At 37.0% G+C, this 16,957-nt stretch overlaps 1 protein-coding gene across 4 annotated transcripts in view; it reads right to left on the reverse strand.

Annotated features, from left to right (window-relative positions):
* The window catches only part of AP1S2 (adaptor related protein complex 1 subunit sigma 2), a 70,345-nt gene that overhangs the window by 16,046 nt on the left and 37,342 nt on the right, over window positions 1-16,957 (reverse strand). Inside the window, exon 5 of one of the 4 annotated variants that reach the window (XM_063449230.1) lies at window positions 15,972-16,041. The exons of 2 other annotated variants lie outside the window; for them this stretch is intronic. In XM_063449230.1, the coding sequence (XP_063305300.1) occupies window positions 15,997-16,041 (45 nt within the window). In that variant the 3' untranslated portion in view covers window positions 15,972-15,996. Of the gene's footprint in view, window positions 1-11,618; window positions 11,900-15,971; window positions 16,042-16,957 lie in introns of those variants that run through there. One more of the 4 variants, XM_063449240.1, reaches the window with a different exon arrangement.

The following is a 16,957-nucleotide window of genomic DNA, read 5'->3' on the forward strand; positions in this document are numbered from 1 at the left end:
AGTTCTGATGTTGCTAGTAAGCTGTCTCTGAAACTTTACCTGTCTGTCTTTTCCATTGAGATATCCAAACATAGCAGGTATATGGAATGATTTTGTGTGTGTGCTCACAGCACACCTCCTGCAAGTTAATGAGACTACACTTGAATAGAGTGAGCAAGCAGTTTGCACTCCCTCTGTGCAAATGTTAAGATTTCTCATACAATTATCAGTGAGAGGAGGTGGAGCCGAGACACAGGAGATGAAGATATGAATCAAGGATATGAGCTTAGAAGGTACATTTTCAGGGGCAAGTCCTTAGCACCATAACTACTACACTAAATCAGAGGGCCTGTTTAATTTGTCTGTCCAATCAAATTTGATTCACTGTTATGGTGTGGCATTTGTTGGTTCTATGGTAATCATAAACTTATTGCAGCAAGGAAGAGAAGTCAATTGATGAGAATATCATTTTGCCTATTTATAAATCACTTGAATATGCTGTACAATTTTAGGCACCTGTTCTAAAGAAGGAAGGTGCAGAGGCGGGCTACAAAATTAATAAAATGAATTAAACATTTTAGCTACGAAAAAAGGTTAACAAATGTAAAACCTCTTTGATTCAGAAAAACAGCGCCTCAAAGGGCATATGATAACATTATACAAATATATATGGGGCCAATACTCTGATAATCTATTCGCAAACAGGACTATACATAGGAATGAGGTCACGCATTTAGAATGGAAGAAAGGAGATTTAGTCTAAGGTAAAGGAAAGGTTTTTTTTATTTACAGTAAGAACAATAAGGATGTGGAATTATCTGCCTGAAGAAGTGGTTTTATCAGAGAACTTACAGCTGTTTAAACAGCAACTAGATGCATACGTGCAAAAACATAATATTCAAGGATTTAATTTTTCAATAGTAGGGTCTTGATCTTGATCCAAGGATAAATCTGAGTCATTCTGGGGTCAAGTAGGTATTTTTCCTTGCGTGTTGCAAAATTGGAAGTGTTTAAAACTGGGTTTGTTTGCCTTCTTTTGGATCAACAGCAAAATAACAAATGTGAGGAAGGCTAAATTTGATGGACACTTGTCTCTGTTCATACTATGTAACTATAAGTAAAATATTTCTGCCATTCACAAACAATGACTTGATAATGAGACACATTACAGCTACAAACATGGCAAATATGCTTTAAGAGATGAAAAAAGAGCAGAACTTATACATACATACTTATAAATTCATGCCCAGGGGAAAGTAATTTTCCCTCACAAACAGAGAAAAAAGTATCAAAGTCAATAGAACAGTCTTTATTTATTTATTTATAAACATAGGGCAAGTATATTATGTGTTTGTACATTATATATATATATATATATATATATATATATATATATATATATATATATATATATATAAACACGCACACACACACTAAATGGACAAAAGTATTGGGACACCTGTCCAATACCCAAACTGGGAGTTTTATGACATTGCAATCTAAATACATTAATATGTAGTTGGTCCACACTTTGCCGCTATAACAGCTTCCACTCTTCTGGGAAGACTTTCCACAAGGTTTTGGGTTGTTTCTGTGGGAATTTTGCCAATTCATTCTTGTGAGGTACTGATATTGGACAAGAAGGTGTGGCTTGCAGTCTCCATTCCAGTTCACCCCAAAGGGGTCAGGGTTCTGTGTGGGCCAGTCAAGATCTTTTTACACCAAACTCACCCAACCATCTCTTTATGGTCCTTGGATTGTGCACTAGGGAACAGTCATGCTGGAATAGAAAAGGCCCTTCCCCAAACTGTTCCCACAGAGTTGGTAGTATAGCATTGTCCAAACTGTCTTGGTATACTAAAGCATTAAGATATCCATTCACTGGAAGTAAGGGGCCTAGCCCAACCCCAGAAAACCAACCACATACCATTATACCTCCTCAACCAAACTTTACAATTTGCACAATGTAGCCATACAGGTAACGTTCTCCTAGCATTCACCAAACCCAGACTTGCCCATCAGACTGTCAAACAGAGAAGGGTGAATTTGTCCAGTGGTGGTGTGCTTTACACCACTCGATCCCACGCTTGGCATTGTACTTGGTGATATGAGTCTTCCATACAGCTGTTCGGCCATGGAAAACCATTCCATAAAGCTCCCATCGCTCAGTTTTTGTGCAAATATTAATTCACGTATACGTTTGGAAGTCTTCATCTATGGAATCAGCACAGTGTTGGCAACTTTTATTGACCATGCGCCTCTGCACTCTGTGACACCGCTCAGTTGACCGTGTAGGGATGAAATTTTATGAACTAACTTATTGCAAAGGTGGTATCCTATCACAGTACCATGCTTGAACTCACTGAACTCTTCAGAATGACCCATTTTTTTCACAAATGTTAATAAATGCAAACTGCATGGTTATGTGCTTGATTTTATACAACTGTGGCAATGGGTCTGATTGAAACAATATATATATCTATTTTATATATCGTGTGGATTGGATTAGCCGTATTAGTCCAGTAGACAAGATGCCAAAATGCCAGAGTATTGCAGTATGCAATGATACCTTTTTTATTGGACTAACATAATATTTCAAAGACAAGCTTTTGGGAGTTTTCCTCTCTTCCTCAGGTCTGAAGCAATACTGATCAATCTGATAGAGTTTGATACTTAAAACAATATCTAAAAAAATAAAATGTGTCCTTAAAACACCACGGGTAAGGCAATACAAAGAAAAGGAAATCAGAACAAGAATCTCTCTAGTAGTTACATAGGAGTAACTCTAGGAGTATGTAAAATTATTAAAGAGCTACTACCATTAATTTCAGAGGACCCCACACTTAAAGAAATATTTCTCGAACCCCCCATACTAGCATTCAAACAACCGCCTAACCTGAGACAGAGATTGTTCCGCAGCAAATTGACCACAGAACAGGAGCTCATACAGAATGGCACTGTACAATGCAACAAATCACTCTGCAAACTGTGTCACTATATATGTGGCAATAACACAGCCAGACACAATAACAAATCGTACAACATTAAGGGATCATATTTGTGCACATCTGCGAATGTGGTGTACATGATACAGTGTTCAGTGTGTGATAAAGGTTGCTACATTGGAGAAACTGGCCTGAAGCTGCATCTCAGAATGAATCTACACAGACACTCAATCAAGAACCACAAGGAAAATGGATATTGTACCCCTGTTGGTCATCACTTCACCCAGACTGGTCACTCCATCCAAAACCTCAGGATTAACGTTCTTAACGGGAATTTCAAAGACTCTCATGAACGAAAGACATTTGAGATAAATACGATCACACATTTCAACACCAGAAATGAAGGACTTAATGTAGATTCTCGCTTTCTCACACACTACAAAAACTTTATATAAACACACATCTTAATGCCAACCTGCACCTTTCACTTTCAGGCACATCTTCTGCTATTTATGACACCCCACTCACCTCACCTCCCCCTCCCCTTCTCTAACATCAGTTGTTTTAAGTGTTACACTCTTTTAGATTGATCATTATTGCTTCTGACCTAAGGAAGAGAGAAAAACTCTCTCTCTCTCTCTCTCTATATATATATATATATATATTATAGCATAGTTTTTTTTCTACACTACCATTATATTTCTATAAAATATATTTTAACCTACACATGGCTTTCCGCCTATAAAAAATACTATGATATTTAACTTGTTATTGTACCCTAGGCTAATGTAAAATGCCACAGAAACCTTGGCAATGTCATATGAATTATCCTGATTAAAAATTGTAAGTTTTCTTAAATAGTCTGAGCGCATTAACTGATGGAGACAGCTCTCCTATTTATTACTATTTCAGACAGTTCTGAAGGTAATGGGCGGATTGTCATTGCGCAGCTCAAGTGATATATTAAAAAGTGACAAATCATTTAAAATTCTTTTATTTTAGTGCTAGGAGACATTGCATTAAGCTCACAAGAATGAACCTGACAAAACGCCCAGAGATACGGAGAGGCAGGAAAAAAAAAAAAAAAAGAATCCATAATATACAGCCTAGTGCTGATGGCTGAAGGGGAGATTGATGTCCTAGCAATTTTACATCATGCTGGTTAATCACCATGGTAACATAATATATTAGAAAATAAAGTTGCAACCCAGAAAAAAAAGTATGTATTACTTTGCACACGCAGAATAATATTTTCAATAAACAGGTTTTACTAAAGCATGAATTTGGATTAAATTCTTTAATTTTTGTTAATATAAGACTATGGGTGGCTTTTTTTTCTCAACTGATATTGTTTTCTGGCAGATTAGTTTTGATGGCAGCTTCCCCAATACTCCCTGTGACACTCCCCGTGGTCCCCAAAATAGACCAAGGTATATTACCAGAGATGATATGGGGACACAGTTAAGAATCTAACTGAAGAGATGGATTTCTGTTGGATGTGGTAATATAACGTAGGCTTCTTTTCCAAAAAGTGACATTTCTCTAGTAACATCATTGCTACTAGAGCAACTACAGGGCATGTGAGATAGTTACTATGATGGAGACGAGGAGAGCTGTTTGTAAGAAGATTCTGTTAGTCAAATAGCAGCATACACATCAATGTGAAGAAATGACTGATATATGGTAGAGTTTTTTTTTATTTTTATTTGTACTTGTCATGTACAAATCCACCCATAATGAGTGTGCCATGGACTCTCCAGGATTGCAGGGGCAAGTAAATTTTAAGGCTAGTAGCATAGGATTCAAAATTTGATATATACAAACATACATTTTGTTTTACTTAGTAATTTGGAACAAGCTAAGTGTTAAGGAAGTAATAGCAAAATATAACTAAACCATATGTTTCCAAAATAATACAGTTGCAACAAAAAGTATGTAAACCCTTTGGAATGATATGGATTTCTGCACAAATTGGTCATAAAATGTGAATGTTTACATGGTGTGTTCAATAAAAACATGGCAACATTTCATTCTTTGTGTGTTATTAGTTTAAGCAGACTGTGATTGTCTATTGTTGTGACTTAGATGATGATCAGATCACATTTTATGACCAATTTGTGCAGAAATCCATATCATTCCAAAGGGTTCACATACTTTTTCTTGCAACTGTAGATTTCTCTATACGGATGTGTCGCTGGATTTTATCAAATGTATACCTTAATTTACTTGAACATTTAACTTACTAATGTACCTCATCCATTGCAGCACACCAAACAGCATTCACTTGTGGTTAAAAGCTACTTCAGGAGACGCCTTTACCCACATCCAGTGAACCAAAGTGATATTAACGCATGCAAATAACAAAAGGTTTGAATCACTTGGATACCACGACACACTAAAGCAAGAGCATGTGATTTAACACACAATGATCACGTTTCCAATCCAGTGATGGCAAGTGATTTTGAGTTCAAATGCCTAATCATCTTAGAGTGCCTGTTTCCTTCCCCCACCATCTCTTAGCTCTCCCGGCCATATCTGCTTCTTGTCCCCGACACATTCAGACGCTCTCTTCTCTCCATATTCTTTCACCTATCTGATGCCTATTAGCTCCTTCTATTTCATCTTACAGCAACATCCCTCTTTATCGGTTCCCCTTTCCATCTTTTATGAGTGCACTACATCCAACCAAATTCTATAAATATTCCCTTTATAATACCTTCATATCATTCTGCTTTCCCCACTACTCTTTGTTAGCATACAATTTCTACTCTTCAAAATTGTTGTTTTTTCTGTTACATATACACTTTTGAACATGTAACTAGCAGTGCATCAAGCTTTTTGCATTGCAAGATATTACAGATGTAAATTTACACCTGCTTGTCAACCCCCCCTCTGCCATCAGTCTGACTCCTTGATTGGTGCAGGAGATGTGCATAATATTTTCTTTTCTGTACATGTTATGTCTTGAATCCTGCACCCCTGAATCACGATTTTAACTCTGTTACTTTATAAGGAAGGGAAGGAAGAAAGCATGGAGGGGGGTGGAGGGGAGGTGGAAGAAAGGAGGGAGGGAAAAAAGGAGTGAGGGAGCAAAAGAAGGAAGAGGAGGAACAAGGAAGGGATGGAGAGTAGTATGGAGGTAAGAAAGGTAAAAAAAAAAAACACTCGCCGGCACTGAACTTTAGCTCATCAATGGCGAAGGGAGAGTGGAAATGTTCTGCCCCGATTATCGGTTTACTTTAATAAATAACTATTTGCTCACTCCCTGTAGCCAAGACATTATAAGATTGTAAGCCAAACTGTTCTGTAATCTGTGTCTGTTAATAGACTACTTTTACATATTAGTAATGTCACAATAGGAGAGAATTATCAATGAGATGTAGAACATCACTAAAAGCTCTACAAGGGTGACGATGCATGAAGAACACATTTGATATATGTATGTAGATAAAAGGTGCATGTAGTGACTTAATTGTTTATCAGAACCCAACAGTGACAGGAAATCAATAGTAGAAGGCTGTTCAGAAGCTATGCAGAGGGTAAACTATGCCATAATGTCATTTGACAAAAAAATATATAAACAAAACATGTTTCCAACAAGTACTCTCAACCTTTTATGACAGAACTCAACATGTTTAAGACTTTAGCTTGGCAATCGGTTCTTCAATTGTAAAATTATTTCAGTGACCCATTCTTCAACTGTAATTTAATATACAATTAAAGGGATACAACTTGAGCTACGTGAAGCAGTTTTGGTGGATAGATCATGCCCCCGCAGTCTAACTGATCAACTTTCTCTGTTGTTTTCTGTTTTTACAGCCCTAGCCATACTTCCCCTGGCTGTGACTCACACAGCCTACATGAAAAAAATAAAGGTTTTATTTTCAATCACAGGTGACAGAGTACAGTGTATTTACGTTAGACGTTTTTTATCTCCTGCTCTGCTAATTGACGTTTAATCACACACAGGAGGCTCCTGCAGGCACTAGCAGGCTATTAACCCCTTAAGGACCAAACTTCTGTAATAAAAGGGAATCATGACATGTCACACACGTCATGTGTCCTTAAGGGGTTAACAGAGCAGGGTAGAAGAAGACATTTTAAATTAAGCAAATTGTGCAATAAAGGAGTTTTATATCTATCTTTCCAGGAAATGTGCAGAGTGACTGCATGTATCACACGTAGAGGAGTTGTGATTAAGGCTGTATAAACAAAGTGATTTAAGTTGTAAACTTTCAATAATTGGGCAGTTAGACTGCAGGGGCATGGCCTATAAACCAAAACCACTTTCTTAAGCTGCAGTTGCTTTGTTGCTTATAGTGTCCCTTTAAAATAAATTCTGCAAAACTCCTTCATTAGGATTCATAGGGGTACACTTTGTACTGGTGAAGGCAGAGTTACTAGAGTAAACGTTTATGGACCTCTAGAACATAATGTGCATGTTCCACCATTGGGACCAATTTAACAGGGTTATTCACTCAAGTGAAAATCGAGGAGAATTCAAAGTCAAAACTCATGAACTGGAAAGATTCTCTAACTCAGCTATGCTTTCAGTTCAGCAATTCTGTCTTACATTTGGAATTCACTTTGAATTTCACTTTAGTAAATAAGCATGTAAAAATAGCATTGGGACCTGGTTGGGATCTTAACCTAGGGGTTGAGAACCACTGCACTAGACTGAGTCAAGCAAGTAGACAACCATAGAAAGCAACACAGTGGAACTCTGCAACACCTTTTTCGGTTCTGACAAATCACTTTTAGGGTTACAGCTAAAAAGCTATTTTTGTGCAGAATTTTAAAAGTGGGGCAATCAAAATTGGAGCCACTTAAATGTTTCACTTTTAGAACTTTGCTCCCAAATTACCCTCAATCTATATATCCATCCATATATACATCTTGGAAAGAGATACACTTACAATGAATCCATTTATACAACCTAGATATGAAATAAAGGCCATGTCACATTTTTTGCTGGAAGCCAACAACCGTTTTCAGGAAATTGTATTCCCCCATCATAGATAGTTTCACAGTATATACAAATGTTTGTAGTTATATTAAGTTCTATGACTTATTCTTCAACACTCTTTTGAAGCGAATGTTACATATTGACATAGAACACAATACCCTTGTAAAAATAATGTGTTAAAATACACTTCTTGAGTGAGAAATATAGCATATAGAAAAAAAATGAAATAGACGACAACACGAACACACACAAATAAATAATACATTGAACACAGACAAAAATGCATGCAAGCAAAACTTTATTTTAAACATGCCTACAAATGTACCACGGGATTAAAAAGACATCATGCCACAGGCAGACACAATAGGGATAGCACATTTCTCAAAGCATGGAGAGAATTAAACAAAGCACAATGTGTACATAGATTTATCAGTTTATCATATCTCTGCATAAGTATTGCACATCAGTATTTTACGTCATCCTGTTTAAATAGAAAAAAATATTTATACTTGCATGCACACATTTAGTGATTTGCTTATAATGCAAATTAAAATGACGACATTATTAGCTTAAAGAGCAGCTGTCGCTTTCTGGGTAGTAGCCTAAAACGTAACATTTTTCCCAATTTGCATTACATGCGTGGTTGCTTCTACACACAGCCTGGCTCTCCAAGGTAGTTTTAGTTTGTGTACCGATGTGCAAGGAATCATGAGGAATGGATGCCAGGCATATGAGTAGGTGTATATGTGGCATCATGGGGGCTTGGTGAGGCTGATCACAGAATTACCTCCATTGCACATCTTGTCCCAGTAAAAGCAAAGTAGAAAAAAGAGGAACTATCCCAAGCAAGAAGAGAATAAAAATAAAATTACTGTGCTGCTGTTTGGGAACATATGTTCAAGGACAGCTAACCTTTGGTAATCTAGCTGGTAGATGCTGGGAGATTATGATGCTATGTGCAGAAATAAAATGCATATAAATTTGGCTGTGATCAGGTCAAGATAGCATAGTAAAACAGGGGTTTCCCTACTCCTGATGCAGAAATGCTTAAGTTATGTTAATGATAGGAATACTACAGTCACCCAGGCCACTTTGTGAAAAAGAAATGGGCTGGGTGCAGTGTCCCTGTCCTCTTAACTCTGCAATGTTAAACATTGCAGTTTTTGAGACACTTCACAGTGCAGGGTTAAGTCCATCTCTAGTTGCTGTAAGCAAAACAGCCACTAGAGGCGCTTCCCCTGCACTGACCAAGTAAAACACGATCACATGATGCTGATCCTTGGATTGGACCATTACAGAGGAGGCTCTGACTCCTCCATGATGTCACTGGGGGAGGAGTGCAGACAAATACATTTATTTATTACATTTCTATTGCACCTGCATTGCATGGCTTCATTTTTAATTCTGTCAGAGGTGTAAACTGTAATCTAATTAAACGATTAATCTGCCACTATAAGGAGCACAGAAATATGGTTTAGCAGATAAATATTGTAACAAGCAAGAATATTTTACTTAATTTACACATCAGTGTGCCCAAGACTGACATCGTAGCAGTTTAAAGAAATACTGAAAAATGGATTTGGAATGTCTTATTTATAAGATTTCAGATTTTCCTTCATTTTCCACACAGATTTTTCGCTGTAAAAGGTTGTGCTATAAAATTCACTAATGATAGTTTTGGGAAGCTGGCATTAATTAGACTAAAATTGTCAAGTTAAAGGGGAAAAAAAACTTAATATTTTAGACTAATATAATTGGAAACATTTGATAATTTGAAATTTTTCTTATTTTTCCTATTTAGCCCTTATGTTTAAAATTCTATTTTTAATGTATAATTTAGTGAACAGCGCTAACCCTTGTCATACAGTGACAAATCTGAACTGTCAAGTTAGTACTATAGTCTAGTAATTAAGTCCCAAGGTAATTAAATAGATTTCCATATTCAGGTACAAAAGCCAGCTAAAACTAAAAATCAGATAGCAGTAATGACAGCTTAAGCCAAAGTGAATGTTCTAGATATGTTTGAGTTTATTTCCGAATGCTGTGCTTAGTGAGATAAAATCGCAGCAATATCAGAAATTAATTAGAAACTAAAGGATTGCTCCAGCCACCATGACCACTTGTATTTTTTGAAGTGGTCAGGGTGGCAGGAATCGGTATGTGCAGCGTTTCTGCTTGAAATATCAAAAGATAACTTTACTTTTGTGCCAGGGGCTAGTTACACACCTGATAAACGTGACTCAGGTAACCCGGAACTCTGTCAATTCTATGCATAAAAAAATTGTGCAAAAATTACATCAGTGCCCAGTGTGCTGGCGACTGAAATTAGTAGATTCTACCGTTGCAGGCAGAACTGGAAGCACTACTTTAAGAGGCAGCTTTGATGTACTCTCTGCCTTCCTTATTTTAGCCCTCCCTGCTTCCTGCATTGCTTAAAGGGACACTCCACTGACCCCCTCCCCCCAAAAAAGAAAAAAACATTATCACCATTTAGTACAATAAAAACATGCATTTAAATATGAATATTTCCACTAGGGGTATATTTAAAAACATGTCTGAAGCATTTGCAAGCCCTCCTCTTTTAACAAAACTCAGGCTTTCTTTGGCTGTCCAATCACAGACGTCCCAAAGCAGCTCAATGAAAAGTTTTTTGCAAGGAAGGTGCTCTGGGCAAATGGTTGCCTTTTGAATTTAGCTCCACTGAACAAAACAAAGCAAGAAATAACACAGCTGGTTCTCTGATTGACGGCCAGGGGATGTAATAAGGTGAATTTATAAAAGTGCCAATTTCTAATCAAACCTGCATTTTTGGTAAAATGAAAACAAAAATAGGACACACTCTCCACACATAGAGCACTTTAGCAAGCTGAAGTGATTTAGGGGTCTAGAGTGTCCCTTTAATGTGTGTTTTTTTGTTAATCATTATTACATCCTCTCCTTCTCTTGTTCATCCATAACACCCTCCCTCCCCAGCTCACACCGCTCGCATGCACTCTGAGCCGGTGAGAACGGTCCAATCAAATCCTTTTTTTAGGATCAGTGATACCGTATGGGGCTTCAAAACCAGCGAGGACAGCTTCACCTAGACTGGAGTCTAGGTAAGTTTAAAGCTTATTTTGTAAGTTTACTAATGCCCAATAGGGCATTCTAAAGGAAAACATTTTTTATTGAGGAACCCTTTAATGTAAAACAGCATTAATCAATTGCAACATGTTTCTAAAGAGAAGTAAATGAAACCTGCTTCAAAAATCAGTAACATTTGCTCAGATTTAGTATGATAACCTATGACTTTTGAAGTGCTTATATACTCTACATGGCTATTAATATTTGTAGCGAGTGACAAGCAATTGAAATCCCCCCACCCCTACACACACACACACACACACACACAATAATTGGTTTATTCAATAAATATACAACCAAAATACAAAATTTATGCCAAAATAGCAGGATTGAATAAAATAGCCAACATTTTGGTTTAAAATGTGGAATTCACAATTCTTCACAATTCATGGTTTAGTAACATCCTAATATATAGGTTGGACAATCCCTGTGAATTCTACCACCATTTGGTTTATATTTTAAATATGCAATTTTTATGAAAAACAAGCAAACAGATTTGTCAAATTTAGGCTAAAATAGTGAAGATTGAAAAAATATATACATATATATATATATATATATATATATATATATAAATATATATATAAAATTTAACTTAGATTATTTATTATATAGTTAAATGACCAGCGGGATGGGTGCCTTGACTTCCATTATGAATTTAAAAGGTGGTATGGGGGAAAAAAGAAAATAACATTTAATTCATTAAATAGTTAAGGCACAATACACAGAGAGACACAAGATTTCTGAAATATTCTGCTATCAGACGATTTTCTCAAGCCAAGGACATGGGCTGCCAGGCTGAATCCAGATGAGTCCTCTGATATTCTGCATGCATGAAGAGTGGAGCCATTTAATACACGGGTACGTTAAAGTACTCATGGCGTGGCTATAAAAGAAACGCACATTCTTATACAGTTCAAGGACCGGACAGTATGTAGGCCAGATGATATTTGAAGCAAATCAGAGAGGTGATGACACTCAAATGATTATTGTAAATCAACGGTTTCACTTGGCCAGTCAGTAATATCTTGTAACTAGGGTAAAGGAGGAATGTTAAATTGATCGTATTGATTGGTAGTTAATAGGGGTTGGTTAACAAGGTTATTGGGTTCTGCGAATCTCCCTCACTCTTGCAGAAATGAACTAAGTGTGAGTATCTGAGCTCATTAAGCTGCTCATCCATGAATGATTAGAGATCTGGATAATTTGTTATGCGGTGACTAGAAACTGCCATCAAAAATACAATTTCATATTGCAGCATTCTGCAATAACGCATTGCTTAATCAAAACAACGCAGACAGTCATCTAGCTTCAAGCCTTTCTAGTTTAATTGAAAATATGTTTCATTCTGCTAGGACTATATAAAATAAAAAAATATTACAACATTATTAGAGAAAGAAAGAGCATTTAAAATAATTATGAGATGTGCATTTGAAACATATATTGTTATATACAGCCTGAGTATTTTAGAGAGATAATAACAGGTTAAATTTCCTTTCTCTAGTCTGAGCTCCTGTGTTTTCTGAGAATTGTACAGACAGCGGTTGGCCCGTATAAAACTAGCAGGAGTCTGATATGCACTGGTTAGAAGAGATATGGTATGCAGCAGGTATTCTAAGCTTTCTCATTGCAATTACTTGCATGACACATTTCAGACAACTGAGGAGGAGGTATATAATTCATTTTTTTAGGAGCGGTTATCTTAATTCTTATTGCCCTTCCAGTACTGACACTGCTGCTATGGCAACACCCAGTGCCTGGTTCCATTCTGCCCCCCCCCCCCCCAAACAGAGAGCACCATTCTCATAACATCAATGCTCATACTTTATTCCATGTTAGAAAAGATTGACATCTGTCAATCCATTTCTATATTCCACTAGCAAGGAGTGCTCAGCATAGGATTCATCCAAGCAAGTACCATAACTACTATATAAAATGGTTTCTTCTGCGCTCTATGTCACTTAATCTTGGCATACATGCGTTACTGTTGGCACAGACCTGTATGCTGAAGAATTGATTATAGGATGAGAGGCCATATCTTTTTTTTTCAGATTTATAGGGGGTGGGTGGGGGGGGAGGGGGGAAGTTGACTCAGCTCTTCATCCTTCTGAGGTAGATAAAATGAGTACCATTAAATTGGGTAATTGTAACACAACCCCTGGATGTTGGGCTAAGGTGGGTAAATTGGGTAATTGTAACACAACCCCTGGATGTTGGGCTAAGGTAACATCCCCAGGACATACTTGAAAACCAGAGTAATCTGAATTTACTTTTCCTGGTTAAATACTTTGTTATTATTATTATTGTAAAGGAGGAGGACATGCTAATTTAACGCAGAGACCTTAATGAACCAAGGAGCTAATTTAGTCTAGTCAGATGGCACACAAATCTATCTGTCCTCTCCTGATCTCTCCCTGTCCCCCATGACTAGTGTCTCTGACTGCCTCTCTGCTATTTCTAACTGGATGGCTGCCCACTTCCTTAAACTCAACTTGACCAAAACGGAAATTCTGGTCTTTCCTCCCTCAAGTGTAGCTACTCCTGTGTCTGTCTCCCTCCAAGTCAACGGTGCTACCATCAGCTCCACCAAGCAGGCTCACTGCCTAGGTGTTCTCTTTGACTCCGACCTCTCCTACAAGCCTCATGTTCAGTCTATCGCCAAATACTGCCGCTTCCATCTCAAAAACATTGTGCACATCCGACCCTACTTAACGCCAGATGCGACTAAGGTGCTAGTCCATTCCACTGTCCTTTCTCGCCTTGACTACTGTAATCCACTTCTCAGTGGTCTTACGTGCTCTCAACATGCGCCTTTACAGTCCATAATGAATGCGGCGGCTAGGCTCATCTTCCTGTCTGCCTGCACCTTCCACGCCTCACCTTTCTGTCAGTCCCTACATTGGCTTCCTGTAAGATATAGGGCTCAATTTAAAATTATGGTTTTCGCTTTTCAAATCTCTACATAATGCTGCTCCCACCTATCTATCCTCCCTAATGCAAAATTATGTCCCGTCTACGGTCTGCTGAAGACTTACGTCTATCTTCTGTCTGTACTCCCACCTCTGATGTTCGCCTTCAAGACTTCTCGAGGGCAGCACTGTTCCTGTGGTTAGATGCATCCGTTAGATGCTTACCCAGTCTCCACTCCTTCAAAAAAACATTAAAAAACCACTTCTTCATAAAAGCTTATCAATTAAACTGTTAATAGCTCCCGACTGATTCCTCTCTTGCAACTGTCATTAGTCTAATACTATCCTTACCGTTTGTGTCACTTCACCCCACTCCCTCTAGCATGTAAGCACATTGAGCAGTGCCCTCAACCCCCCAACTTGTCTGGTTACAACTACATGTTTGTTCGTCCACCCACTGTAAAGCGCTGCGGAATTTGTTGGCGCTATATAAATAATAACATAACATAAGCAAATCTTTACAAAACCTAGAAGGTAAATGAGATCTCCCTTCCGTTTCCTGGTTGCTTATTGCTTACATTTACTAACGGATGTGTGGCAGCCATAAAAGAAAAAAGGAAAAAAAAAAAGAGTACTTCGCCTATTACACAATGGGTTGACATTATGAAGAGATACTCAAAATAGATGCTGACTAATACACCACTAAATTATCTGTAAGAGCCTGAGAGGTAAATGCAGGACATATTCCATTTTGTGATATCAAGTACGAAATGTCAAGAAGAGTTGCATTTACTAGATAAAAGCATTATTATTTTGATGTATCTGCCTGAAACCTATACTATTCGGCTGTTCCTTTAGACTTAAATTTTTCAGGTTCATCATTACAAATAGAAATATCCGCGAACTGGCTGCAATCCATTATCCATCAAATATACATTTCTCAAGTGTTGTGGCAGTAGAAAAATGATCTAGGCGTCTGTAGTTATACCAGGTTTACCTAATGTATAATGCATTAGAGTACACATTATTAATTTAAGCAGAAATGAGCAGTTGTAAAAAAAAAAAAAAAAAGACAGCTGTTTTGCTTGTACAGATTGAAAATATAACTCGAAAATATAAATGCAACTCGATCAATTTACTGTCTAATCATAAGGAAAATAAAAGACAACTGACAGTAGTGTTTAACCTTAACGTTCTATTTGTATGTAAACTAAAAGGACGACTTGGCAACATGTGATTAAGACAGTTTTAGTGATATCCACTAATTCACTTCAAATTTTACGGTTTAGTACAATTTAAATGTATCATATTAAAAAAAAAATCTTATACAAGGACTTTTTGGAGGGGACCAGACTTGAAAAATAGTTACTTAATTGTATCTTCATTGTGTTGGGACCTACTGTAGTCTTGAAATGCTAATAATGTATGTGTTCAAATACTATGGAATGTTGGAAAATTGGCTTACCTTTGAATTGCCTCTGAGTTGTATAACAAAACTAAATCAACCTGCACTAGAGGAAATTAATGTTTAATTTGACATGCGCAATCCAACAAAGTAAGAAACAAATTCAAATTAGTGTTATATTTATGAGCACTGCACCGAGTTTATTTTACAATAAAGCACAGAAACATCAAAAGAAAGATCAAATATCAAGAAAATAAATCTAATACATCAAAAGGGGTTAATGGATAAACCCTGCCCACACAGGATTTTAGTAATTTTTCGGTGAGAAACGTAACTTAACTAAAGAAATTACTAGACAGTTTATTAAAGGGGACTGCCATATTTATGTAGTTAAAATAATAGGGTGGAAACACTGCAAACAGGCAAACTTAACACTTAGGTGTTAGATGGCTTTAACCCAGGTGTGGACAGGTATTTTGTATGCAGGTAAAAAATTAATTCCCACTCACCAAATATTGCCATGCTAAAGGCTCAATATGCCCATATCATTCTTGAAACGTTTATAGAAATTAGAGTCATTTTCACATGCGTCATACTCTGCACAGCACTCAACTTTATACGTGCCATCAAAATTGTGTAGTTACCAGTTGCCTAGAGTTGGGTTCTCTATTAGAGGATATCCTCTGAATAACCTCCCCAGTCTTCATTCTGGGACTATGAACATAAAATCGAAAAGCATGTTGAAAACAATGTTGCTAACATCACTCTTTTTCATTAAAATCCTGATCTGGCCTTTAATGCAATAACAGTGTATTTGTATAGCCCCCAGGTCTGTTTGATTAACAATGAGTAGATTTTATCCTATGCAGCTAGTTCTTAGCGTACATTTTGCAAGGCAGCTTAAAACTTCTAGAATTTGTGGTCTAATGAATAAATCCATATAAGAAGATAATGTATTCAAACTGTTAAACACAAGTTATACACAAGTATTCATTTTAATCTGAAGAGACTCTTGAAAAGCCTACAAGCCAAAGACTTCAGCAGAACGGTTGTAGAGAAATTTCCCAGGAGTCCTTACAGGAGCATTGCTCAGCAATTTTAGCACCTTTTGATTCACATTCCTATGATTTTAGGATTAAGAGCTTAAATGAGAATATGTTGCAGGTATCTTATTCAGTAGAGATGTGCAAGTAAATCTTTTTTTGTTTTGGTTTATGATTTTGGTTTTAGGTTCGGCTGAAATTACTATTAGTTCGAATATCGATTCAGTTTGACATGAATATCGATGAATGGAATTTTGCTCAAACCGTAAGTCCATATGGACAATGAATGAATCCAACACTCCCCTAAAGGGATATATATATATATATATATATATATATATATATATATATATATATTTGTGTTAGGTGCTTATGATAGTACAGTGTGAAATACCATAAATAAATGTAGGATAATAAAAAGAGCAAGTCGGTTGTGGTGTGCCGGAACCGACGATGAGGTAGGCCTGAGAAAGAAGAGGGCCTACCCAGTAAAAGAAAGATAGAAATAAATAAATGTTAAAATGTGGTGTGGTGGGAGGGTTATTCAACGCTGACCTCGAACGGTAAGGAGCACGGTAAGGGGAGTG

The sequence above is a fragment of the Pelobates fuscus genome, chromosome 1 (assembly GCF_036172605.1).
Source record: "Pelobates fuscus isolate aPelFus1 chromosome 1, aPelFus1.pri, whole genome shotgun sequence".
NCBI classification, from domain to species: Eukaryota; Metazoa; Chordata; class Amphibia; order Anura; family Pelobatidae; genus Pelobates; species Pelobates fuscus.